Source organism: Setaria viridis, chromosome 5 (assembly GCF_005286985.2).
Source record: "Setaria viridis chromosome 5, Setaria_viridis_v4.0, whole genome shotgun sequence".
NCBI classification, from domain to species: domain Eukaryota; kingdom Viridiplantae; phylum Streptophyta; class Magnoliopsida; order Poales; family Poaceae; genus Setaria; species Setaria viridis.
Window position 1 is genome coordinate 32,596,701 of NC_048267.2, and position 27,069 is coordinate 32,623,769.

At 45.0% G+C, this 27,069-nt stretch overlaps 2 protein-coding genes across 2 annotated transcripts; both read left to right on the forward strand.

The window, feature by feature from the left end:
• Positions 1–6,864: 6,864 nt before the first annotated feature.
• Positions 6,865–8,621, forward strand: LOC117855255 (probable purine permease 4). The gene has a single exon (XM_034737565.2). It carries the CDS (start codon positions 6,986–6,988, stop codon positions 8,165–8,167), a length of 1,182 nt encoding a protein of 393 aa, XP_034593456.1. The 5' UTR covers positions 6,865–6,985; the 3' UTR covers positions 8,168–8,621.
• An 8,624-nt stretch (positions 8,622–17,245) lies between these two features.
• Positions 17,246–19,797, forward strand: LOC117854490 (transcription initiation factor TFIID subunit 11). The gene is made up of 4 exons (XM_072293653.1): positions 17,246–17,663; positions 18,278–18,365; positions 18,900–19,003; positions 19,390–19,797. The coding sequence occupies exons 1-4, from the start codon at positions 17,356–17,358 to the stop codon at positions 19,511–19,513; spliced, it is 624 nt and encodes a 207-aa protein (XP_072149754.1). The 5' UTR covers positions 17,246–17,355; the 3' UTR covers positions 19,514–19,797.
• The last annotated feature ends 7,272 nt before the right edge of the window (positions 19,798–27,069 follow it).

A 27,069-nucleotide genomic window follows, 5' to 3' on the forward strand; every position in this document is an offset into this window, starting at 1 on the left:
ATCAAAAGTACACCTGCACCGGCGCCCTGGAGCTTGAGTGATCCATCGAAATACATGACCTAGTGCTCTGGATGCTCTGCTGGCATTGGTAGTTGATTCTCCTGCCACTCCGCCATAAAATCGACTAGGGTCTAGGATTGATTGCAGTCCTTGATTTGAATTCCAGGGACAATGCTTTGAGTTATACCGTCCACTTAGGTATTCTTTCTGTTGCATCCCGATTGTGGAGAATTTCTCCCAAGGGGAAGTTGGTGACAACAGAGATCTTGTGCTCCTGGAGTTAATGTCGTAACTTGCGCGAGGTGAGTAGTATCACGTACAACAGCTTGTAGACTGATGGATATCTGGTCTTACAATCTAACAGCACATCGCTTACGAAGTACACGGGCCTCTATACTTTGAATACATGGCCTGGTTCTGATCTTTCAAACACAATCGTCGTGCTGACAACGTGAGTAGTTGGCGATATAGAGCAGCAAGTCTTCGTTGGGGTTTGGCGTCGTGATCTGCCTCCTTGGTCCACTGAAACTTGTCTTGCCACTTGAGTAGTTTGAAGAAGGGTAGGCCTTGTTCTCCAAGCCTTGAGATGAATCTGTTGAGGGCCACCATGCATCCAGTCAGCTTCTGGATGTCCTTGATGCCTGATTGGGCATGCATGTCGATGATGGCGAAGATCTTCTTGGGGTTAGCTTCAATGCCTCGGTGACTAATGATGAATCCGAGTAGTTTTTCGGAGGGCACACCGAAGACGCACTTTGTCAGGTTGAGCTTCCACCACAACTCTCGCAAACTTGTGAATTTTTCTTCTAAATTCGTAATCAGGTCGTCAAGATTTCTGATCTTCATGACCACATCGTCCATGTACGCCTCCACGTTGCGGTGTAGCTGCTTCTTGAAGCACTCCTAGATTGCCCATTGATAAGTAGCGCCTGCATTCTTCAACCTGAAAGATATTGTTTTGTAGCAGAAAGCTCCGTATGGGGTGATGAACACGGTCTTGATCTGGTCTTCCTCCTTGAGAGCTATCTGGTGATATCTCGAGTAGCAATCGAGTAAACACAAGAGGGCACATCCAGTTGTGGAGTCGATGACTCGATCGATTCTAGGGAGTCTGAAGGGATCCTTTGGACAGTGGTTGTTGAGGTCTATGTAGTCGACACACATCCTCCACTCATTGTTGTTTTCCTTTCGCACCAGGACGGGATTGACGAGTGACTCTAGATGATAGACTTCTTGTATGAAGCCCGTCGTGAGTAGTTTGACCAGCTCTTTCTTGATGGTTTCCCTTCTGTCTTGGGCGAATCATCGTAGGTGTTTCCTTTTTGGTATAGTTTTTGGATTCATGTTGAGTGAGTGCTCGATCAACTCCCTGGGCACCCCCGGCATGTTCGTTGGTTTCCACGTGAAGATGTCTCGGTTGGCCCGGAGGAAGCTGACGAGCGTGCTTTACTATTTATGATCCACCCCTGTGCCAATCCGGGTTGTTTTGGAGCTATCACTAGTCTCAAGGTCAATTGCTTTGATGTCTACTTCACTTGCCGGCTTGACCTTAGTTGCCCCCAACGTTTTTTCTGGAATCCCGAGCTCTAACGGGGATAGCTTCTTAGCTGCGGTGAAGACTTGCATCATCGAGTTTGGTACTTGGGTAGTTGCTGCTAGCTCCACAGCTTCTGTGTCGCAGTCATACGTCCTCTTGAAGTCTCCGTGCAGGGAGAGTATTCCGTTGGGTCCCAACATCTTGAGTACTAAGTACACATTATCGGTGTTTAGACTCGGCAACCTACCGAGGGGTACCCGAGGTAGTGTTTTATGCGCGGGGCTCACCGAGATTAGGAATTCGAAGGTAAACTCGAACACACGATTTAGACAGGCTCGAGCCATTTATATTGCGTAATACCCTCCATCCTGTGTGTTGGTTGTGTCTTATTGATTGAACTTGTTTGGAGGGGGTCCCTGCCTCGCCTTATATTGCCGGGGGCAGGGTTACAGGTCGATTGTTTACAAGAATACTAGTCGGATTTGACTAGAGAGTCCTACTCTAATTTCTACAAGTACTTTCCTAATCCTCGATTAGTTCTTATCCACGACGTAAATCACGCCATCCTGCACCGTAGTCTCCATGTCTGACACGTCTCGGTGTACAACCCCGTATCTAAGACTATCCAAACTTTTTAGTGGGCCCATAGATGTATAGTCGACACACGTACTACGAGATGGTCATGAATTTGGCCAATGCTGATCTTTCGAAGATGATGTAGTACGATGCTTCGAAGTCTGCTACCTCAAACCAGATGTATTCTGTCCAGTAGTGTTCTTTAGTCCCAAAGGTAACTGGCAAAACACCTGTCCGAGGGGTACAACAGCGTTGCCTGGGATGATACCATAGAACGGAGAGTTTGTTGGGGTGAGCATATAGGTGACGTCGAGGCCCATCTTCTTTAGTGTCTTGGTGAACAGGATGTTGAGACCGCTACCACTGTCGACGAGTACTTTAGTAAGTTTGGAGCCAGCGACAATCGGGTACAGAACAAGGGGATACCATCCTGGGTCTGAGAAACTAGTCCATTGGTCCTTCCTGAAGAAGGTAATTGGCACCTCGAACCATTTGAGAAACGTTGATGTTTCAGGTTCAATGGACACTATCTCTCGAACAGTGAGCTTCTGGGACCGCTTAGTAGCAAGACCCGACGTTCCGCTGAAGATGACGTTGACGGTGTTGGATGGATTCTGGAACTTGCCATTATCACCATCGTCTCCGTCTTCCTTGGTCTTGCCCTTGTCTTTTGTGCCAGATGGCTCTGGCAGGTCCTTCATGACTCTTCGTAGACTGAAACAATCTATCGCAGAGTGCTTGTGGTATGGGTGCCATGGGCACTGTTTCTTCAGGAGCTCGTTGAAAGAGGGCATGTCTTAATTCTTGCCACCACCTTTCTTGGACGACTGTGAAATTACTGCGACAGTATTGTCTAGCTTTCGCTTGTAGTTGTCACCTCTAGTTATTTCAGTTGTCATTGTTGGGGCGATAGTTGCGGTTCTTGTTGTTATGTTGGCTATTATTCTGATTGTTGTTGTTCTGGCCCTTGTTGCGATTGGACTCGAAAATTTCGATCTCCCTATCTTCTTCATCTGCCTACGTCTGTACCATGATCTTAAGAGATTTCACATCAGTAGGGCATCTTCTGCCAAAGTCCTCAAACATCCGACGGTCATGGAGGCCATTCTAAAAGCATTCTATCACGTCGCGTTCCTTGACATCCATGCTTATGGCCTTCTTGTCGAAGAAGCGACATAAGTAGCTCCGCAGGGTCTCGCCTTCTTGTTGTTAACTTGAGACAAGTCGATCCTGTTGCCAGGATACTGCATTTCCCCTGCGTAGTTGTTGGTGAACGCTACCTTGAGGTCCTTCCACAAGTCGATGGAGTTCTTATCCAACGATTCGGGTGACGCTCATCCTATGACAATGTTGGCGGTGAGTTCATCCTACGAGACGTCATCCGGGTGATGCTCATATCGCAAGTTTCTGTCTTGTTGCTCTTCTTCTTCGTCCTCTTGTCTAGTAATGACGACGAAGAGTTTCCACTTTGGAGAGTGGCTTCCCGAACTTGAAGTGATGACCTCCGTGGTGGCGCCTTCCTCGTAGATGGGCGATAGAGGAGCTCCCTCCTAGTACGTGAGAGTGTCGAGGTAGGCAATGAGGCGTGAATCATCGTTTTTGGCAGGAGCGGGTGGCTTCATGTTGGGCCAATAGATGAATCTACCTTGGGGAGTTGATGTGGTTATCAGACCCTACTGCGGATCTAATAAAGGAATCTCCTCGTCCGGATCCGAGTAGTAGTCGAGGTCCTCGATCGTATCCGTATCGAATTGTGATCTGGACAGGGCAGCTTGATAAATAGTGGTCGCGTTGCGGAGTCCGAACGACAATCGACTCGGGTGGTTGTCTGACTCGCACAATGGATTATGTGCCGGCTCGTGAAAGTCAATCCGACTGGTGGAAAAAGTCGAGTTGAACTCGGACTCGTCCCCCCAGCCTCTGACTAGGTCAGAAATTGAAAATTCGCCGAAACTCTCGACGAGGTTCTCCAGAGCTTGGCGCTAGAGCTTCATGGTTTGCTACTTCTTCTTCGGGGTCGACGCGGTGTGACGGTGGAAATTTCCAGCGCCGTCTGCGATGCAAACCCAGGATCCGAAGACGAACATCGCGCCTGCTTCGAATGCGAGATTGGCTTGATAATGACATGTGCCTTCGAGTTCACTCCCTCGCCGAAGCGCCAGCTGTCGGTGTTTAAACTCGGCAACCTACCAAGAGGGTGACCGAGGTAGTGTTTTAGTTAGTGGAGCTCGTCGAGATCAGGAACTCGAAGATAAACGCAGACACACGATTTAGACAAGTTCGAGCTGCTAGATTGCGTAATACCCGCATCCTGCATGTTGGTTGGATTGATTAATTTGGAGGGGTCACTGCCTCACCTTATATTGCATTGGACAGGGTTACAGGTCGGTTGGTCAGAAGAATACGAGTCGAATACGACTAGTGAAGTTATACTCTTATTGTAACGAGTATTTTCCTAATCCTCGACTAGTTTCTATATTTTCATGCAGATTACACCGTCCTGTGTTATGATCTTCATATCAGATACGTATGGGTGTTCACTTTGTATTTAGAACTATCCGTGTGCTGTGTACGAGAGAAGGCCGACGCCGCGACAGCCTGCAGGCTGCAGCTACGACGTCGAGCGGTGCAGCAGCAGTCCAGGCCAGTGTATCTGGACGCGGATAAGGATCACCCGATATTTATCGTTTCGTGACGAGCCCCTGCGCAGAAACCACGCGCGCGGCGTCGCAAACTCCCTCACCGAGGAGGCCGTGTCCGCGGATGGTTATCCCGTGTCCTTTCCGTCCGCGCCACGCGCGCGGTCGAGGCCTCGGAGCCGGACGGGACGACGAGCCCTCTGACCCTGCTCTTCCTCGTCCTCTGCATATGCGCTTTTGCTGCGGCCGTTTGCGCTCGTGTGTGTCAATGGATCCCGTGGCACTACCTCACTAGAGGAAGTTGGTTGACAATGCCGACGAGGGTGACCGGGTAGCTGGGATCGCGCGTGTCATCTACAGCAACTGGATGCTACCTTCTCGATCGGACACTTCTTGCTACCAGCAGGGCAGCAGTGCACAAGTTTTTAGAAGGACCAGTCTCTACAGAAAGAATAAAGAACATGATGGGTCCAACAGTTCTACAACATATATATGGAGCATTTCTTACGCTCTTCATGTGCATTTTTGGATTCTCGAGTTTGAGACATGGCCTTGCAATTTTCTCCAATGAAGTAAATAAGATTGCTATTTTCCTTTGAGCTAGTGGGTGCCTAATGGTATTACAAAATTTATGCGCTGTCGCATCGAATGTTTAGATACTAATTAGGAGTATTAAATATATACTAATTACAAAACCAATTGCACAGATGGAGATTAATTTGCGAGACGAATTTATTAAGCCTAATTAGTTCATGATTTGACAATGTGATGCTACAGTAAACATGTGCTAATGATTGATTAATTAGGTTTAATAGATTCGTCTCGTGAATTAGCCTCCATCTGTATAATTAGTTTTATAATTAGTTCATATTTAATCCTCCTAATTAGCCTCCGAATATTCGATGTGACATGAATTTTAGGAGGTCCTAAAAATCCAAACACCCCCTAAGAGTGTTAGTGTACCTAGCCATAGATATGCTAGTAGTTGAACCCTACATACCTATATAGATAAGACTAGCAAAAGCAACAACGCATTTGCAGGTGATTGTAGCAACCATGAGTCTAGCTCATTGGGTGCACATCGAGTGGAAACTTCACAAAATCTTTTGGATTTGCAAATCAATATGGAAAATACCAAGAAAAAAATAGACATAGTTTTCGGAGAAGTATACATCCAGTCACAGAGTGATATTTTCAGTTGCGTGCATTCGACGCTTTTAAAGTCGGACCAGCAATCTCCTTTTTATTAACGCTTTTATCGAACTTTTAAAGGTTCTACAGTTAGATTTGTCCTCAAAATAATATCACAAATATTCTGTGTTTTACAAATATTCTGTTTTTAGTGATTTGCGGTCGAAGTAATGTGTTGGTGGCTTTGCTTATGTCTAAAGCTGGCACTCATTTAATTTATGACAAGACTTGAGAGTACCATTTAACAATTTAACCTCAAAGCACAAAAATGCTGCAGAAAACAGAAAAGAAAGTTTGAAGTGTCAATCATACCTTTGCGCCCTTTTCATCTCTACCCTTCCACTTTTGGTTTATCATATGTCAAATTTCTTCTCTTAGTTACTCTCAGCATATATTAATTTAAATTTCAGTAGGTATAAATAGAAAACACTTATATATCATTCTTTTAAAGTAAGTCAATGATCATTTCGTGCCGAAATCAAGAGGTGTTTGAAGTTTTTGCTGAACTTGTGGTTCCATGCGATATATATGTTTCCCTGACAGATAATTGCGAAAGTCCGCGGTAAAGCTGAGGGGCCAAAAACTAAAGCTTCAGATTATTTAAGATCGTGACAATATAATCACCTATACTCCTTGACATTGGTGGAATGCTGATCAATTTGCCATGCCATCATTCATCTTGAGCTACTATGAGGTTTGAACTAGCTGCAATGATCTAGTGCACCAGCACTACCATGCAAGAAGGCTGGTGAGGATGCATACGAATTTGCTGAGTGCAATAACAAAACATATCACCAGGAAATTTAATTAAATCCCATCCAAACAGGCGACTCCCCGGCCCATTTATTCTGCTCCCACTATTTGCTTGATCCCCCGTCACCCACGAAAAAGGTCGAAACGCCTTCCCTTTAAAAAGAGGAGAGCAGCTAATCTCACGCAAATCACCCGCACCGCACTCAGCTCACTTAAATACTCCCCACCACCGCACCCCGCTTCCCTCCTCACCTCACCTCGCCTCGCCCACAACCAACTCCGCTCGCCAATGCCCACCACCACCACTCCGGCCCCGCTCCTCGACGACATGCCGGTGCCGTCGTCGGACGCCACCGCCAATGGCGCGGCGAGGCGGCGGCGGCGGAGGCGGCTGCTGCTGCTGTGCGCCAACTACGCCGCGCTGCTCGGCGGCTCGGTGGCGTCCAGCCTGCTGTCCCGGTACTACTTCGCGCACGGCGGGCACAACCGGTGGGTTGCCACGCTGGTGCAGTCGGTCGGGTTCCCGGTCCTGCTGGTGCCCGTCTACGCCGGCCGGCCCGCCGCGCAGCCCCGGCCGTTCGCGTGGTTCACGCGGCGGCTGCTGGCGGCGTGCGTCGTCATCGGCGTGCTCATGGGGGTCAACAACCTCCTCTTCTCCTACAGCTCCTCGTACCTGCCCGTGTCCACCTCGTCGCTGCTGCTGTCCACGCAGCTGGCCTTCACGCTCGTGCTCGCCGCCGTCATCGTGCGCCACCCGCTCACCTTCTCCAACCTCAATGCCGTCGTGCTCCTCACGCTTAGCTCCGTGCTGCTCGCGCTCCGGTCGTCGGACTCCGGCGAGCACCCCGACGGCGGGAGCAGGGCGAGGTACTTCGTCGGCTTCGCGGTCACGCTCGGCGCTGCGGGGCTCTTCGCCGCCTACTTGCCGGTGATGGAGCTGGTGTACCGCAGGGCCGTGTCTGGCGGGTTCCGCATGGCGGTGGAGGTCCAGGTGATCATGCAGGCCGCGGCGACAGCGCTGGCGGTGGCCGGGCTGGCCGCGGCCGGCGGGTGGAGGGAGGAGCTGGCGCGCTGGGACCTGTCGCCGGCGGCGTACTGGGTAGTGTTGGCCGCGCTGGTGGTGACGTGGCAGGCCTGCTTCATGGGCACGGCGGGTATGGTGTACCTCACGTCGTCGCTGCACAGCGGCGTGTGCATGACCGCCGTGCTGACGGCCAACGTGATCGGCGGCGTGGTCGTGTTCCGCGACCCGTTCGGGTCGGAGAAGGCCGTGGCCACGGTGCTCTGCGTCTGGGGATTCTCATCCTACCTGTACGGTGAGTACAGGACGCAGCAGAAGGCGCAGGAAGGCGACGGCAAGGTGGCGGCGGCCGCATCCAGCGGAGACGGAGGCGGCGTGCTCAAGAGCGATGCAAGTGGTGGTGGTGTGGGAGGAGGCGGCGGCGGCGGTGCAGTCGTTGAAACCGTTTGAGCTCGATCGCTGCCCTTTTTCATTTCTAACTAGAGCACATAGTATATGAAACATGGAAATGTGAAGGGAAGGAGAATATTGTGGGGGAGGAGGATCATGAAGGGCACATCCACTTATTAATTGTGTCTGGCTAGTTGCACAATGCATGCAACATGCACAAGAGACAAATGCTGTGTACATACCACATAGTGTTGAACAGTCCATGAGAGAGAGAGAGAGAGAGAGAGAGAGAGAGAGAGAGAGAGAGAAAGGTTGGTGGTGGTTGTGTACTTGTGTTGGTGCTTACTTGCTTGTAAGGTTTAAGGTTTAGTGTAACACTGTGGACAGATGGTGGATGGATGGAGCAGTAGGTTATATAGAAATGTTACAAGTACGTACTGCTCCTGTGATGTAGCGTAAGTGCATAATAGATCAGTGATCAACCTAATGAATTGAACAGTTACTTTCTTGGAAATTCCACCTTTTAATTTCTAGATGCATAAGTAGTAGAGCTAGAAGAAGTACAACTATTACTCGGTCTAATGTTGTGTACTTGTGCAAGTGGATAGTTTAATTTTTATAGCACAACAGTAGTTTATACCTATGCACTGTTTGGTCATTTTTGTGGACGCCCAAATGATTGTTCACTGCTATTGGAACGATGTTACCCTACCAACTATTATATCTAAAATATTATTTGTTCAAATAACCTTTTGAAATGTAATCCCCTGTGGCCCGTATATGTGATTTGTGATATGAACCATCGACATCGCAAAGTGTAATTTGGAAGTTGATGTGTTCATTGTTTTACTTTTAGGAACCTTCTAATTTTAGCGCTTAGAAATCAATACTTGCACAATAATTACACATCAGCAAATCCAAAACAAATGATTTAACCTTGCTAGACCAATATCGCATGACTGCTTAATTTCACCCATACTTTTTCGATAAAACATATATATATGGCTGCACTTGACATGAGTGAGGATCACTCTTTGAGGTATACATCGTCATCATTTGGGTGGTCACCAAAGTGGATTGAATCGATTACACATATGACATCCAAATGTTAAATATAGGGCTTATTGGTTGTCCAACTCCACATTAGAAAATGGGGGCGAAGAAAAGGATGGGAGCGCAAGCTGTTTTTCTCTGAGGGGAATAATAATCGTCTTCAGAGATTTAAGTCCACACAAATGAAGGTGGACTATATAGTGGCCATACAGTTAATACTTTACTCACTCGGCCAATCATGATTTGAGTTATTGGGTTTGAGGATGCCTCGAGGCATTCGTGAAATGGAAAAGCAGAAGCAACACTAAAAGAGAGAGAAAGGGGGCATCAAGTGAAGTTGACATTAGCCTATGAATGATGTTACGGCCGCAGCAGAACGGCAATGCATTATAATAGGAACTGAACTTGATTTAGTGATCATGGTGTACGTTTACACACTAATAAAAACAAGGTATTGTGCGTTGCTTAGCTAAGTTGACATGAAGGGAGAAAACAATTTGATCTAGCGAAAGTAGTGCTTAGCTACTTGTGGCAAAGGAGAGATGTGTGGCTTTTGTTAGAAAGAAAAATGTTGAGCTGAGCGAGAATGATGTGTAATGTAGGTGGGAAGTTAGCTTGGTGGTTATGATGTTTGTTCATCATTTTTGTACTAATCAACTTGGAGCGGCGGCAGTGTTATAAACAAATCTCTAGCAGTTATAATGGCACAAACTTCTACAGCAAAAGTGGGTGCATAATAGTACTATAATTGTTGAACTTTTTTTTTATCTTCGTGCGAAGATAGACTCCTAGTGCTGAACTAAGGATACACTAGGGGTTCTAGGAGGTACACTACCTAGGAAGGTCACCCATAAAAAAAAAAGGAACACCAACTTTGCCAAACCCTACTGCGAACTAAAAGGTTACAGCCTTTTGCATTCTGAGGAGGTGTACTGTCTAGCTAATTAAAAGTACGATGGATGGGGCATTTCCTTGTGAGCGTAGTCTCAAGATAGAAGAGTAAAATTTCAAAGAAGAGGTGACTTGCAAGACAACAATGAGAAAGTAGAAAGAAATGGAAAGAGCATAGAGAGGTATGACATGTAAATTCATGAATAAAGAACATCATTTTTGTTTATGTTTGTAACGATATAAGATTATAAGTTGAGGTTCCATTTCCGTGTCACTCGACTTTTTGCGTAACTCGGTGAACTTGGAGATAAATGAATACACCAAGTACTCCCCACACTACGGATAATTAGTCCTTCCAAATCTCTAAGCCAAGGTGAGAATAAACTATAAGCCATCAATTGAACATCAATCTAACATAGAGCAACAACCGACCATTGTGAATCAACTTTCCTTTTCTTTTCTTTTGGGTGTGGGATTTGCATACTTACTTGACTACCTATTCTTTTTTTTTCTTCCAAAACATAGTACACATACATTCATCCTGTCCCTATGAATGCTTCTAGAGACAGGGCCGATAGATCTGAGATTGTTGGAGTCACGTATAGGTGCTTCACCATTAAGCAAGCACATCTCGTACCACTAAAAGAATAATTAGCTGTAAATGCAAGCACCCATGTTGACTGGATACTTGAACCTCATCTAACCAAATCACACTGACAACTAATTTCACAATAATATAATTTGAGATGTATAACCAAGTACAAAACATTGTCATTCAAGAAGACTGAAGTGTGAATTGAAATAATGGGAAAAGACCCTGTTCTGCTCTCTTATTATCTGCTTTTATAACAAAACTTTTATTTACATGTTTATATATGGAATTCAAGACCTTTTATTAGTATGATAGAAGTTCTTTGATTATTGGGAGTGAAATAGAAATGAATAAAAATCTATAGCATTTATTCTAGCGTGTCTGGATCTATTACGGCGTAGATTAACTGAAACCACTATAGATGCATAGAGTAAGTGCATTATTTAAAGAAAATATGGGTTTAGCATGATCACACGACATTAACCATACCTAATTGTTCAGGTAAAACCATCCTTTTAAAGATCTTCTAGAATATTTGAAGATTGATGTGCTCTACCTACACTTTCAAGGTTGACCTTAGTACCATGTCCCCACCATTATTAATTAAGCCGTTCTCTCGCCGGAAGATCTTTTGCATAGAACATTAGTGTTTCCTTGACATAAATGTAGGATGCCCATCCATATGTATATGTTGCCATGATCTAAGATTAATGCCCTTCATCAATGAGTATACGTATATATTGAGGCAAACCCGAATGGACATATAGCCTCCAAATTTGCATGTAATTTAATGTTTCTAAAAATTTATTCTGATGCCGATTTTTCACATATATAGGATTCTCAGAAATCTAAAAGAAATTGAATGTGTGTGTGGTGAGCAAGTACTTGGTCAAAGAGCTTTATTCTCCATGTTTTGTATGGATCTAATCTTCATAAACAAATAAAACAGCGCACCTTTCAAATACATATGAAGTACATTAGCTCATTACAAAGTTAATTAACAAAATTGCTTGCGGCTTCTTAACTTCTGTTACTAGGGCAAAAGCATTGAGGCATGACCTGTTCAGTTGATTTTGCTACTAATTTGATATTATGCATGGTTCGCCCTAAATGACTGTTAAGCCCGTTTAAATGCCATTTAAATACTACACGATGGATATATAGTTGTGTTCATTTAATCGGTCATTCAACCATTTTAAATATAGCTTTTAGCCTAAATAAATAGCTAAACGATTTGTGACTGACTGCTTAGCGTTTAGGTAAATACTAATCGAATGATGTGTTTGCCCACATACTATACGGCTAGGGGACAATGATTATTCCGACGCAGTACGTGCCGCAAAAGCCATGAAACAGGTACAAAAGGCAGGCCTAGAGGCGACGTCTTCAGAATATGCAGAAATGGACAGCCTCCGTATGTCAAAAAAGGCTGACTCACTATGCATTTCAGCGTGTAATCTCTGTAATCTCTGTAATCTCTCTCTCTCTCTCTCTGTAATCTCTCTCTCTCTCTCTCTCTCTCACACACACACACACACACACACACACACACACACGCACGCACGCACGCACGCACGAGGGAGATGACAATTATTCTGATAAGGAACACTTGGGCACATAGATAGTGGAGGGGCCAGCACCAGGTCTTATATGGCATTGACAAATTAAGGGGATGCTCTTGAGCTGATTGGTGGCTGGCCTAGTCAGGGCAAAAAGATAGCAATTTGTGAGAACATTTTGACTATGCACACTCATGTTGCCCAAGAAAGAAGAAAGCTAGCCACACCGCCACTCAGGGCATGCTGCGTATACTGGGCAGTTGGAGCCTGCCAATGTTTGTCGTCTCATGTGTATGCCTTGTCATTATTAGAGTTCTTCTTCTTCTTCTTCTTGGTGATTCCTGATCAGTCAAAAGTAACTTAATTTGTTGAGGATATTCTCTGACCTCTAGTTATTAGTCATTCTTTATCCGTAATTTTACTTTAAGTAGTCCCTCGCAAAAAAAACAAAGAGTTTACTTTAAGCAGCCAAGCGGCAGCCTTACGCAGATTTGTCAATGTTTGATACGCGAGAAGAGCTCGGTGGTAGTTATCCATCGTGAGAAAGCTACTAGTTGTTTTCGCGTACATAGAGAAAGAGCCGCAGCACACGCGTGCTTGTGGCACTAGTCAGCACTTATCCTCCTGTTCCTGAATAGTGCACACACGTTGGAGTGGAAGACTGAAAGCAAAATGTGTAGCTATAGCTAAGCTAGCTGCAGGCTCATTGCTTGCCATTATCTCTGGCTATATAGATATGTTGTCTACTCTACAAATGGTTATACAAACCAATGAACCATCAACCTCATACTGCCCTGAAGAAGAAGAAAAGATAAATTAATGACTTTGGTGAGTTGGTTCTGACCAAAATTCAGTGGAAACTTTTCAAAAAAGGGAATGCACTTATTCGTCTGGAATATTCTTATCATTCAGAATTTGAAGCTGAAAAATTCAGGTTTAGTTCTACTACCTCCTCAAATGCCTCTTATGTGGGTATCAAAACCCTATCTATAAATGCCTCTTATGTGGGTATCGAAACCAACGTTGGGAATCATTTCCTAGACCATATTTTTCCTCATAGGCTCAGAGTTGGAAACAAAATTAAAACTATTGCAGGGTTGTATGACTCGCATATAGGCCTTGGTAATTAAAACTTTACCAAAAAATTAGAAAAGTTCCAAGTAAATATGGTACTGTATGCATACATTCTGATCAAAAGGAGTTTTCTGATTCTGTTGTCATCATTTCCAGTGATTTTCTCTTCTATTTCTTCTCTCATTGGATTCAATCCTCAATCAACTGAGAATTTTCATCACCATTTTCACCCCTATCCATATATATTGACGTGCCTAGCTACTATAATTTTACCTCTCTCTTTTCTCCTTTGTATGACTTGAGAGCAGATCGTGACCTCCATGTGTTGCCATCTTCGTCCTCTCATCGCTGTCGAATCTCTTGAATTCCATAGCAGTTGGATGGATCTTAACCTACCAAGCAAGTCAACCATATGATATGGTGAAGCCCAGATAAATACGTACGGAAGGCAATGTCGTTCTGCTCATTATAGAGCTTAGGGATAATGCGTTCAATTTTTTTTCTTACAAGTACCCGACAATATGCTTATTTAAGTGATTGTCAGTATGTATCATGTCTTTTGCATCATGCTGTACAGGTCAATTTGATGAATGGTAATTTGGTATGAAGCATAACTTTTAAGAATTAGTATGTATGCCATAGTCCACAAATCTATAGAACTTACAAATGTTTTCTGAAGGAAATCTAGGGGCGAAAGGAAAAAAAAAAGCCTACAAGAGAGTGACCTTCACCTATTTTCTCTTTGTAGGTGGAATCATATGATCTCCTATTCTCCATCAGGCATAACATGTAGTTTTGGTTCTCATATATCATTAGTTCTTAAAAGGGTGCCCATGCAGCTAGCTTCAGGTTTTGTTTTCCTAGCATGAATGTTCAATAAGCTTGTATGCTCATTAATCTGGTAGGCTTATTAATCAAGTCTAACCAACTGTATACTGCAGTCTGCAATGTGGCCTCAGAATTGAAAGAAATCTCAGAAATGCAGGTTATATAAACCTAAGCTGCACAACCATGCACACAAAAAAGAGCAACCCCTGCAAGCAAGATCCTGACGATATGCCTTATTAGCCTACGCAGACAGGCACAGTAGTGCACACAAACAACAACTCTGATGATGACATTATTGGCTCATCAGCAGCCCTGATATTTCTAGTGCAGGATGACGCGGCGATGAGCTAGCTGAAACTTAATGGTGAATCGATCGATCGATCACCCGCGCGCAATTTCCCGCTGATCGATAGGGCCGGCCGTCGCACGCAATGACAGCGCCACATCCCATTAAAATTTCGCCGTCGTCCAACCACCACCGTGGTGAGCATCGTCGTCGCTCGAGACCTCACCTGCTGCCTAAGCTTATTCTAGGACTAATCGTCTAGAGACCCTTCCTGCACTGCTAACCAAACTTGATCGTCCATATGCAAGCTCACTAATTGCACACGCCAGATAGATCAGCCAAAAAAGGAGACAAACAAGAAGAACCTATATAATCTGGTATGACGATTGGATGCTTCTGCCGCTTCTTAATTTGGATAATGCATGGGGCCGATGCAAGTGGCAGTAATGTTTGAAAAATCTTAAGTGTCAACTAGGCAATGCAATACGATATCCGGACAGATTGGCACAGTAATTTTAGTGTCAACTAGGCTAAAAGCGACATTCTCGACCTTCCCTAAATTAGCTTTTGCACAATAATGGATGCTCATGTCGACCAACAGCCAACTTGGCGTTTTTAGTAATGGCGATTCTCCAGGCGCATTGGAGGGCTCAAGTTTTCAGTTTTGACAGCCTAGCAAATGCTCTCACAAACTTTCTACCCAGAGCAAAGTTCAGGTCAACCCTTCGAAATTCTCTGGTCATCGTTAGTAGCTTTCAAAGATTTACTACTCCTTATCTTGACATATGCTCTCATTGTACCATAATAAGAAGCTTAAGATTTTATAAACAGATTTTCAGTACTGAAAATAGTGGTCAAAGCTAAATTTCATAGGCCTCGTCGTTGTCAAAAGTATATGTGACCGATGGAGTACTGCTCTTTACTGAAAGGTAACATCTAGTTAATTATCTAGTAGTCTCTAGAATGAACTACAACGACGTCATTCTTAATTTAGTCAATTTATTCATGTCTATTTTTGACTTTTTGTAGAGATTTGTTGTTTTACCCAGCTGTGGCGAAAAAGATGAAGCAATGGCTACTAATTGAGCCAGCTGTCGTTGCACTTACACGGACCATGGTTAGCACTAAGCACATGTTCCATGTCATTCTTTATCTTTCCCCTGGAATCTCTCTAATAAACAGTTGGGTTAGATGAACATGATTATATGTTATATGTAGCCAAAATATGCTCCAAATAATATATATACACACCTGAAAATTGCATGTGTAGATCGACATAGCACAAATTAAAGTAGGCTATACAGCCTACACAAACAACTCTATCACCATTGCCCCATAATGGCCACTAGAATCGCACAAGGGGAAAAGGTTTATACACACAGCAATGCTCGATGGTTGTCGTGGGAATCGCACAAGGGAAAAAGAAAAAAACTAAAAGCTAGCGGAATTGCACCACAACGAGCAAGAACGAAAGCCTCATCAAACAAAACCTGTCTCTACGGCCCGAAAGAGGAGGGTTTCCAGACGCATCCCATCCCACATGCCCTAGACGAGCCAGGTACCCGAGACGACATCATCGCTTGGGGTCAAGCCATGCATCTATCCGATTATTCCGATCCATCTCCCCGTGTCGCCCTCGTAGCATCAGCGCGAGCGAGAGCTCGACACATCACCGGCCAGACGAAGCCAAACAAACCCCCTTTTGCTCCGGCTCTTGCTGGTACTACCGATACGATCCCCGGGCAGCAGATACGGTCTCCTCTAGTCGACGCCTCTATGGCGTATAATACTGGCGCATTACTCGCTGTCAATGATGCTCGCGCTCTGTCAAGGTCTAATTGCGCAAAAACAAACAAAGAGCAGAGCAACTGGGCGGGCATCTCTTTTCCGCGAAAGCGAGACGAGCGCATGCAGCCGATTGGAGGAATAAGAGCAGCAATCATGGCGCCGGGAGTTGGTCAGAGAAGCAGCTGCCGAATATTCACTGATCACTCGCTTGCTAGCTCTCTGTCGTCGACGAGGACGGGAAGAGATCGAGGCGAACACGATCGATGACACCAAAAAGGACTCTTCTGTCGTCTGCAGATGGCACCTAATTTGGGGCCCTAAAATATGTGATCCGCTGCTGTTGCATCTGAATAAACTAGTCGCGATTAGCTTGGCGATGGAAAGAGGAGGTCAAAGATGAGCGAGCGGGAATCCTATGCTGCTGCGCGATTAGGTTATTAAGTTAACAAAGCAGCCACTACATGTGATACGAATTGTACGAAAGCGCTGGGGGCAAATCCTATCCTAAATTCCTGTCCGGTGCAATTGCACTTGCATTACGCGCGGTGGAAAGAAAAGCCAAATCATATTGTCGAACACGACCTGAAAGGAATAAGCTGTTTTTAACACGGAGGATAGTGGATAGCACGAGGAAAGATAGATGGCTCGCACTTTCCTTAGCATGAGGATGTGGTTATCGATTACCATTTACCGTACACTATAAAAACATCATCATTGCGTTATGAAGCTACGAACTAGAATGGATTGCAGATGTTGCAGCTGTGGTTAGAGGACGCGCACTGTCGACTAATCGTCGTGGTCTGACGAGGCTCGAGTTGACATGAAGCCTCATGGGTTAGCCACCAAACAAAACCCTCTCTCTCTCGCTCAAACCTCCTCTCACAAGAGATCCGGCCCATAGTTACGCACGTTAGCCCACTTGGCGCCGCGTCGTTCCCCGAGCTTCCCAGCTCAGCCCAACCCACTCGGCGTATCGTCCCCACAAGGCCCCGTAAGAAAATGCCCGACCCAGCCGAGAAACCAAAGCCCAAGCAACCGACCCCAAATAAAGAGAGTGCAGACTGCTTCCGATCCAATCCCCCCTTCCCCACCTCTTCTTTCTTCTCTCCATCCGTGCTCCGGCCTCTCGCATCGGACTCATCACGCCCATCCACCGCCACCGCCGCGCGTCCCCACCATGAAGGACCCCTTCGAGGCGGCCGTCGAGGAGCAGGACTCGCCGCCGGAGTCGCCGGCGCCGCAGGAGGAGGAAGCCGGCGCCGCGGGACCCGCGGACGACCCCGAGGACTACGACGGCGGCCCGCGCGCCCCGCCACCGCGGCAGGCGTCGGCCCCGGCGGCGCTCGCCGCGGCCGCCGCCAAGGCCAAGGGACGGGTCCAGAGGGAGCAGCAGGAGGATGAAGACGACGAGGAGGACCAGATGGAGGTCGACCTCGAGAAGCTTCCCACCAGCACCGGCGACCCCGACAAGCTCGCCAAGATGAAGTTCGTGCCTGATTATGCCTTGCCCGTTCATTATTCGTATCTAGTAAATTCCATTGCCTTGTTAGCGGTAGAAATTCGTTGGTTCTTCGTATTCCTAGTAATTCTTTGAGTAGTAGATATGCGATTGGGCAACTGCAAGCCAGCGAACCCTAATTCTGCTATTTTCACCATGTGGAGATCATTTATAAGTAGAAACCAAGTAATTGGGTACTTGGCTTATTGGTGTTACAAATTCGTTGATTCTCCGTTATCCTATTGCATTCTTATATGTTTGCTTGTGGATCAGCAAGTAGGTGAATCCTTACTCTAGTTAACCGCACACAGACCAACTATGCATAACAAAACTAGCATCTGCCAATTGAATCCTGTTACGGGGGCAATATTAGTGTTTAGCATTGTTTGCTCTTTTCTTTAGTGTAGTAGTTAGTGTTCAACAATAGGCTCGTTTCAGTGATAATTTGTAATTTAGAAAGAAAGTTTTCTTCAATACTTGTTACTTGGGATTTATATTTCTCTGTAGTAGATAGAAAAGGATTTATATTTCGTCATGGATACAAAATTATGTATCTATGTTAAGAAATCATGTCTGCATTCTAACTGTCTGATTTTGTCAGTGCTATACTGTCACAATTTACGGAACAGCAGATGAACCGTTACGAGTCATTCCGAAGATCAGGATTTCAGAAATCAAACATGAAAAGGGTATGACCAAAAATCATATAAATTGAATGATCTGTATCTTGCATGTTTACCCCCCAATACACCTCAATGTTTGGATTTGTAAATGAACATATGCATATAGAGCATTTTATCGTCTTGAATGCACTGTTAATCGTAGTATCATCCTGTGGTACCTTAAATCTCATGAATGCTGTTTGCTAAAGCGACTGTCTTCTTTTTCACTTCCGTTGGGAGAATTACTTTGCTGCATGCCTTGTATGAAGCATACCGAGATGGACATATCTTGAGCTTTTATTTTCTCAAAATGCATGGATACTTGATTTCTTCCTTATTGTTTTCTGGTTTGGTAAGTCGATTTCTTCTTAGTTTGGAAACTTGATTTCTTCGTCATGTTGTACTCCTCTTGAAATATATAAGAGCTTAAATATCATACCAGCTAATCGGCAGGATGATAACTGACTCTGATCCTGTTATATCATGTGTTTGCTATCCAGTTACTCAAATCAGTCTGTGGCCATGTTTGCAGAGTTGATCAATTATTGTGTTTACTTGCAGCTATTGACAAGCATCACTGGAAGCCAAAAGATTTCTATCCCTACGTCAATTGTGGTATCAGGGATAGCAAAAATGTTTGTTGGTGAGCTAATTGAAACAGGCAAGTTCAGAATAGTCGTGTTGATTACTTTATTTCTGTTGAAAAACCTGCTATAACATTAATGAATTGAATAAAGTACTTGTGTCTGAGCATGACAACCACAGTGTCCAATTTTATGTTATAGCACAATTGAATATTCCATAATATCGACTAGCACAATTTTATGTTTTAGTTTGGCTTCTGTAGTTGCCCCTGTCCAGAGGTCCATTTTGCTTTCCAGCTCACTTATATTATGTGATGTGAAACACCTATTCTTGACTAGCAGAATGTTCAAGTATGGCTCACTATGTTAATAAAGTATTGAGCAAGTGTTCTTTTCACCCAAAATTGTCAGGATGGCTTTCTTGATTCCTTTTTTTCCCGTACAATTTGATTGTGTATTGCAGCCAGGATAGTGATGACTGAAAGGAAGGATTCTGGACCCATTAGGCCTTGCCACATCAGGGAAGCATACAGAAGACTGAAGCTTGAAGGGAAGATACCACGACGATCTGTTCCTAGGCTCTTCCGTTAGAATTCAAGCATATCTGTTGACATCAATCAGGAGTGAGGTGGGTCTTTCTGAAACATGAAAGTATGATGTGGAACAATGGCCATGCATTTCTCTTGTATCTGCAAGTATCATCTTACATATCTTGGGGGAAAAGTGCTGTGTATAAAGTAAAATCTAGGACTATTAACCAAGTGTACTGTATCTTGACTATCGAGCAAATCTGATTTGCACGTTCCATTTGGGTACATTTAAATGTCAAACATGTTTGTGTTCCAAAAAGAAGTACAGGTTTGGCTTGCTGCAAATGCATTGTATTGTCAACTATGACGAGCCTTGAATTCAGCTTCTTGCATTCGATCTGTTATTGATATATGCCTAAAAGGTCATGGAGATCGGGTGTTAGCATTTCATTGCCCTTTTAACGCTGCTTTGCGCCCTGTTTCACCTCAATTTGAAATGCAATTCTTTTCTCTAGCTCCCTGAAAAAAAATCGGGTTAAGAGTTATACTTTGCTGCGAAGGACTCCCCAACATGACTTTTGGTTTGAATCCCAAACATTGATCTGGTAAGTCAGTCGATGGTACTATTTGGAACAGTTTAAATCATGCTTACGGCTAAAATAAGCTGGAACTAGTATCCAAACGGCGTTTTTTTTTTCCAGCTTCTCCTGGTCGCGCTTCTCCCCACCGCTTCCATTTGTACTAAAACGAAGTTGGGCTAAAACTTAGAAGTTGGGCTAGACCCGCTTTTCAGAGAAGCGCTTTTTCCATATTAGTGTAGCTTATTTGAAAAACGCTTCTCCCCATTGTTGTACCAAACAGGTCAATAATACGGGAAAAGGGATATGCGGAATGAAAATAGCTCCTTATTGGAGTTTATTGCTCACGAGGTGTTCTTTTCATGGATCCTATGTAAGCATGAAAGCGGAAGCTTTGCAAGATTAATTAGCACAAATTGGTTCTAACCAAATTGAACCAAATTTTATGTATACATTGCAAAATTCAATTATTCATGTGTTGAAAAAGTCTATATGATCCCTAACCTATTGTAAGATGATTACTTCACCCCTAAATAAACTATAAAACCGAGTTTTGTAGACTTTGAATTATACAATACCATTCAAATGACTCCTGGGGTGGTTTTGAGGTGGTTTTTAGGCAGTTTTGCCACCGTGGCATGCCATGCTGGCATGAGCCACTTGTCATATCTTTCTTCTACCCTCAACTTCACCTGCGTCGCTCGGCTCCTCGCGCCCCTGGCCGCCCGACTCCCCGCATACATACGCGCCCCTGGCCGCTCGACTCCCTGCGCCCCCTGTTCGCGCCGCCTGGCGAGTCGCTCTCCACACTGTCCGTCCACACAGCAACAGGGGCAAAACTTGCGGCACGGCCGCTGGCCGCAGCTTGCAATGGCGGCAAGACTCACGGTGGAGCAGGAGCTCGCGCCCGCGGCGACGAGAGTGCCGCGCTGGCCAAGCCCGTGTCTTCCATTGCCCTTGCATTTCCGCTGCTCGAGGATCTTCTCGGCATGAGAGGTTACCACGGCCATTGATTCAGATGATAGCTTCCCTCATGGTTGAGCTTGCTGCCCCACCCCCGCCCCCCCCCCCCCCCCCCCCCCCCCCCCCCCCCCCCCCCCCCCTCGCGGTGGCCCGGGATCCTCGGTCGCGCGCCTCGCCTGCATCGATGTCCCTTCAAGCGCGCCTCCTACTTGCTCTGTCCCACTCGCCCGCAAGATTCGTGCTGCCTCATCGCTTGCGCGCCTTCCCATCGACCCCTTTTTGCCTGCATCGACTCGAGCCCCTTGAGCCACGACCACGCGGCCATGGGTGGGGATGGCGGCCGGGACGTGGTCACGTGGACGGGCAGCGCGAGGAGCCCGGCGGCCGCAGCCGCGGGAAGCTCGACGACCGGTCGACCGGGGTCCGAGGGATTTGTTGGAGGAGGAAGGTAAAAAATACCACGCTTGACAAGTGGGTCCATGCCAACGTGGCATGCAACGGTGGCAAAACCCCACAAAACCACCTAGGAGTTCGTTTGACCTGTATTATTGCGTAGTTGAAGGTTCACAAAACCCTGTTTTACAGTTTGGGGGTAAAGTAGTCTACTTACAATAAATTATGGGCTATCTAGACTTTTTTCTTTGTTTACAAATCTTAACTTAAACCATATTTGTGTACACTTTGATTAGAGAAATAGTTTTATCTCATTATTGTGTACGCTCAATGATATAGTTTTATCTTACACTTGTGTACGCTTTTCTTTCTGTCCATGTGTTTGGAATGCACCCTCCATCGTTTGATAGAGCTTTCACTATAGAGGCCAGTGGATACGGTTCACACAGGACTGCCATCTCCAGTGACCTTCCCCTCATTTCAATTCTTTCATGTCTTCCTATTAAAGGTCTGGTTGGGGAAAAAAATAATATATGGTTTTTCTATAAACTTTGTCAAAATTAGAGAGTTTTTTTCGGAACAAGACAAAGTGATCAATATTTTGGAACAACAAGATGAGACATGGTACACCTAGATCAGGACATATGTGTGTATTCTGAGCATGAGCAAAAAGATAAAAGCATCGTTTCCTGATTGATATATGTGGTTCTGCTCCGGGCTTGTTTTACCTAAAAAAGGTTAGACTAGTTGATAATCCAGCTAATGTTGGTAACCTGACGATAAATTATGAAAGAAACTGGCACATAAGCTGTCACGAGGAAAATTTGTTGCCGCCAGTTTGCATATGGTAGAACAGAACACGTAAATCTTTTACAGAAGAAACATGGGCCGAAACTTATAAGAGAACACAACAGAAGCTGACATTGAGCCCAATAACAGGAAGTGGACAAAAGACGGACTGACTAAATGAAGCTGAAGGCAGACAAAATTTTAGCTAGGTGACACTTAGAAATTGACGTTTTTGGTCATTTATTGAAGAAATTAAGAACCGTGAAATTGTGGGCCATGAACCCTTGTTTACACGAGTAAGATCAGTCATTTTGCAGTTACTAATGTGACACGCTATCCGAAAAGATTTGAGTTGATAAGTAAAACTACGCTCTAATGCATAGTTTCATTTCGTAGTATTATGGGTTAGCTGAGGCAAGGAATTGAACACGGTAGGATGAAATGACACTCTCTATCTCTATCCTCAAAATGTAAGTTTCAACAGATTTTCATAGTCTTAAAAATAGTCTAAACCCAGTTCCATGATTATCATGTAATGCCATCATAGATGCTAATGTTTCACCCTATTTAATGTGCATGAAGTCTCTATCGAACTTGCGCTGGAAATTGGAAATGGTCTAAAAGCTCTGACAGCCTCATAATGTTGTGGCACACTAGCAATGTCCCATAATGAATGGTAATGGCCTATCCGATGCCTTAAGATCCGATGCCTTAAGGATGCGTCTAGCACATATTTGGGATAGGGTGATATAATTGGAGCTGAGCCCATAGTTCGGGATGAGACTCGATATGGATGGAATGAGATGGTCCCAGGGAAGAATATTCCTCTTGGATGCAGGAGAACTCATTTATTAAAAACATTAGGACCAACTTATCCCGCGGGAGTGGCAACACGAGGCGGGGTTGCAGCTGCTAGATGACTGATGAGTCGGAGCAAGATCGTCAAGAGCAAGAGGCTGACCCGATGGTCAGGAAGACTGGAAGACCGTTCATTCAACCAAAACATGAGTCAAGAGCATCCCGTTTCAAAATATCCTCAAACCAAATACATCTTCAAAACACTAGTGGGCGTAAGCCTCCACTCAATTTGTGACATAAAATTTTGATCATTAATATTTTTTTAGAAACAATTTGCACTTTAAAAGTTGTATTTCACCTGGGTTAGCATGAAACACCTACCCGCTCTAATTTGTGGGCATGATTCGAGAAAAATAGCTAGCGCTTGACAGCTCATATCATGCTACTTCCGGAGGTTTTAATCTCACTGAAAAGTGAAAACAATTTGCCAGCTCCGTCAAAAGAAAAAGAAAAGGAAAAGAAAAAATGTGCCAGCAAACCATGGTACTAAACTAAGCACACCATAAAAACACTTGTAAGGGCATATGCCCCAGCTCAATTTATGATATAATCTTTTGATCCTTCGTAGTTTTTTAGAAACAATTTGTAACTAGAAAGTTGTAGTTTATCTAAGACTTCGTGATGGAAGCAGATAATTTTTTTTGAGTTCTGACTTGTTTGCCGATAGGTGAACATAGTTTGCTGCACTCTTTTTTCAGATCCCCTCGAGAGTGGTTCAATAAGTGACAACTACTATAATGGTCTAATTTTTAATACACTACCCAATACAAGGTGATCCTATGAATCATTCTCACATAATTTAGAAATATCTGCATGAGACGTGGATTAGACTAAAATATATGTGAGGACGTAATATTGGAGAAGGCCTTACACATCGACATGGCATATGCAGCTAGTACTCTTCTTAGGTGCCTGCATTACTATGCGACGGCCAAATCGATCATGTACGCATGCAACGGAAATTGGAGAACGATTCGTGAAGGGTCCTATTTCCAAAGTGTAAGCTAGCAGCTAAGCATGGAAGCCGTGGTTCGCATAGTTCGGGCATACAGTCATTGGACTGGTGACTTCATTCCTCAGATGCTGAGAAGCGGCTGCTTCCGTGCTGGCTGGCTGTTCGTCCAGAGTTGCCCGATTTCAATGATTTGCTTTGAAGAAACAGGCAGCGGGATATGTGGAGAGACAGGCGGTTTCGGCAAGGCCTTCCCCGGGTTGTCCGCGGATTAAATTTTTCCTGCTCCCCTCGAGCCAGTTGCCAAGGATGATGTGAAACCTGAGACAGGGTGAAGGAAATGGAACCTTGATTTTTTGCTGAGCAAGTGGATCTAGCACAGAAAATGCTGATAGCAATCATGCATGTGCGTTGTCCCTGCTCGGCTACTCTCTCCCTCCTATTCCTGCGTCCTACCGATTGTTGCTACCAGGATGCAGCAGAAATGTGAAACGTAGAGAAATATTCTATCCTGTGCCTCGCAGAAGCGCGGGGATTTCACTCCTGGTCCTAGAGATCAACTTCCTCGGGATCATAAACAAGCGAAAACGATGAAGAATAACCACGAGCACAGGAGTTATACATGTTGCCGTACTGCCGTAGGGCGTATGCAGGCACTGATGACTGGCGACTGCCACTGAAGCCTGAATCGCGCCTCCATTTCAGAGAGACAAGGGGTAGGGGCCAAGGCATATTATGCGAAAATGCAAGGGAAGCGCCTGAGATTCAGAGATGGAGCGGTACGAGAACGCGTGCAGTCTAACCTTCGTACTCACCCTTTCATCATAAATCCCCAAGACACGTACCTCGTGTTATCTCTATCACACGCATCATTGCATCAACCGTTAAGAGTTGCTGCGGAAATTCCAGGAGGAGCATGACGACGACATGATGGCTTATTCATTGGTAATCCTCCAATAAGGACGAGTAAAGTAACACGAGGATTATTGATAGCTCAAACCGAGCCGATGCTTGCAGTAGCCAGTAGCGTCCTGCGACTGAAGACGTTCACCGGTTTTTTTGTTTTTATTTTTTTGTAATTTACGTTCACCGGTTTGCGTTAGAACAAAAGACAGAAGACGCGCCCCAGGTCATAAAAAATTTGTGCTGGCTCATGGGATTTGCAGTACTGGCGGGCGATGTTGGCACCCGCCAACACAAAAGGTCCGGGCTCAGCACAAATGATTTTCAATTTATATGGGTGGAAGGGACAAAAAATTTAAACTAGTTAAAAACTTTATTTTACATATCATGATATATTTTTAACATATATTAGACTACGTATATTTTGTTGTGTAGGTGTTGCAAAAAATTTATAAGTGATTTACTATTTTCTAAGGTTTAAATGATTATAAGGATGTTTATTGGAATTAACATGTATTTGAACTAAACTTTTCAAAATAAGATCAAAAAAATTCAAAAAAATGACATTAAAGACACATGTTTCATTTTAACTCAAACCATGAAAGTCCATGAAAGATTCACAAAATTTTTAGGTACATTTCTCGCTTCTATTAAAACTTTTAGTGAAAATAAATTCTAATAATATCTAAACGTGGTCCAAAAACTATATAAATTAGTATGGAATCATTTTATGAGTTCACAATCTTGACATAAAAGTTTCAATACGTTATAAGAAAATTGGAATATATATTGTTCACAAATGTATACTTCATCTAAAACATTTCAAAGTAACTCAAGTGAGGCTTTAAGCTTGTGAACTAATGTGAACTAACTAATTAATAAAAATTATGATTTCTATCAACTGTAATTTTTAGATGCACTATGTGACATGTATGCTCATATGTACAAGTTTCAGACATGTTTGAATTCATTTACTAATTTTAAAAAACTTTTCATTTTTTTAAATTAGCTATGTTGTCGGGCTATAATGATGCCCGCCAGCATAGATCCATCTCTGCTGGTGGGCGGCTTTATTGCCCGCGGGCACAAATGCTTTCTAAATTTATGGTGGTCGCCACATCAGGGATCCACACCTCTGAAATGATGATCTCCCATTGGGTGAACGAGGTTGGCCTGGCTCAGCACCTTGTCTCCCTCCCACCCACATGCTCAGGCCTTATCTCTCTCAAACCCATCCCTCTCAATCCCTTCCACGCTCATCTCTCACTCTCTCCCTGGCCCTGGCCGACGCACAGGTAGCTGGCACAACCCTGGCCGGCGCAGGTAGTCGGCAGCACGGGCAGCCGAGTGCGCGGCGGCGGTGGCCCCAGCGCAGCAGGTGGTAGGGCCGGCACTAGGCGAGCGGCGCGTGCAGGCGGCCCTGACCGGCGCGGGTGGCAAGCGTGCCCGGCGGCAGCGGCGGCCAACCCCAGGCGCGGGGGTGTGGGTGGCGGGTGGGAACGGCACCAGGCGAGCGGCGCGGGGGCGCGCATGGCGGTAGCGGCCAGCCCCAGGCATGGGTGCGCGGGCGGCAGGCGCGGTGACCGGTCGTAGACACGGGGTGCGGGCGGTGGGCGCGCGGCGGCGGCAGCCCCATCGCAGCAGGTGGCGGGTGGGCTGGCACCAAGCGAGTGGCGCGGGCAAAGCCCGCACAACCATGACTAGTGCAGGTGGTGAGTGGGTCGAGTGGCGACGGCAGTCGACCCCGGGCGCGGGGGTATGGGCGGCGGGCGGGCGAGGCTGGCACCAAGCGAGTGGCACGGAGGCACGGGTGGCAGGACGCACCGGCCTTTTTTTCTTTTGTTTTTCTTTTTCTTTTGATATTTTATATATTTTTCTTTTATTTTTTATGTAGTAGTGAATATGAATATTTCATATTTATGTAATATTGTTGTGGAATGTTTAATGGTATGAAAATTTATATATTGTTCATGTTTTAATTTGATTTGTGGTTGGTGATACATATTTTAAATTGGCAGAAAATAATAATTTTAGAATTGGCGGAAAATAAAATTAGAAAATATGGTGGGGAAAATTAAAATTCAAAAGGGAAACTATCTGTGCTGGCGGGCATCTTAAGCGCCCGCCAGCACAGATCAGCATCTCTGCTAGCAGACGATTAAGAAACCCGCTAGCACAAAT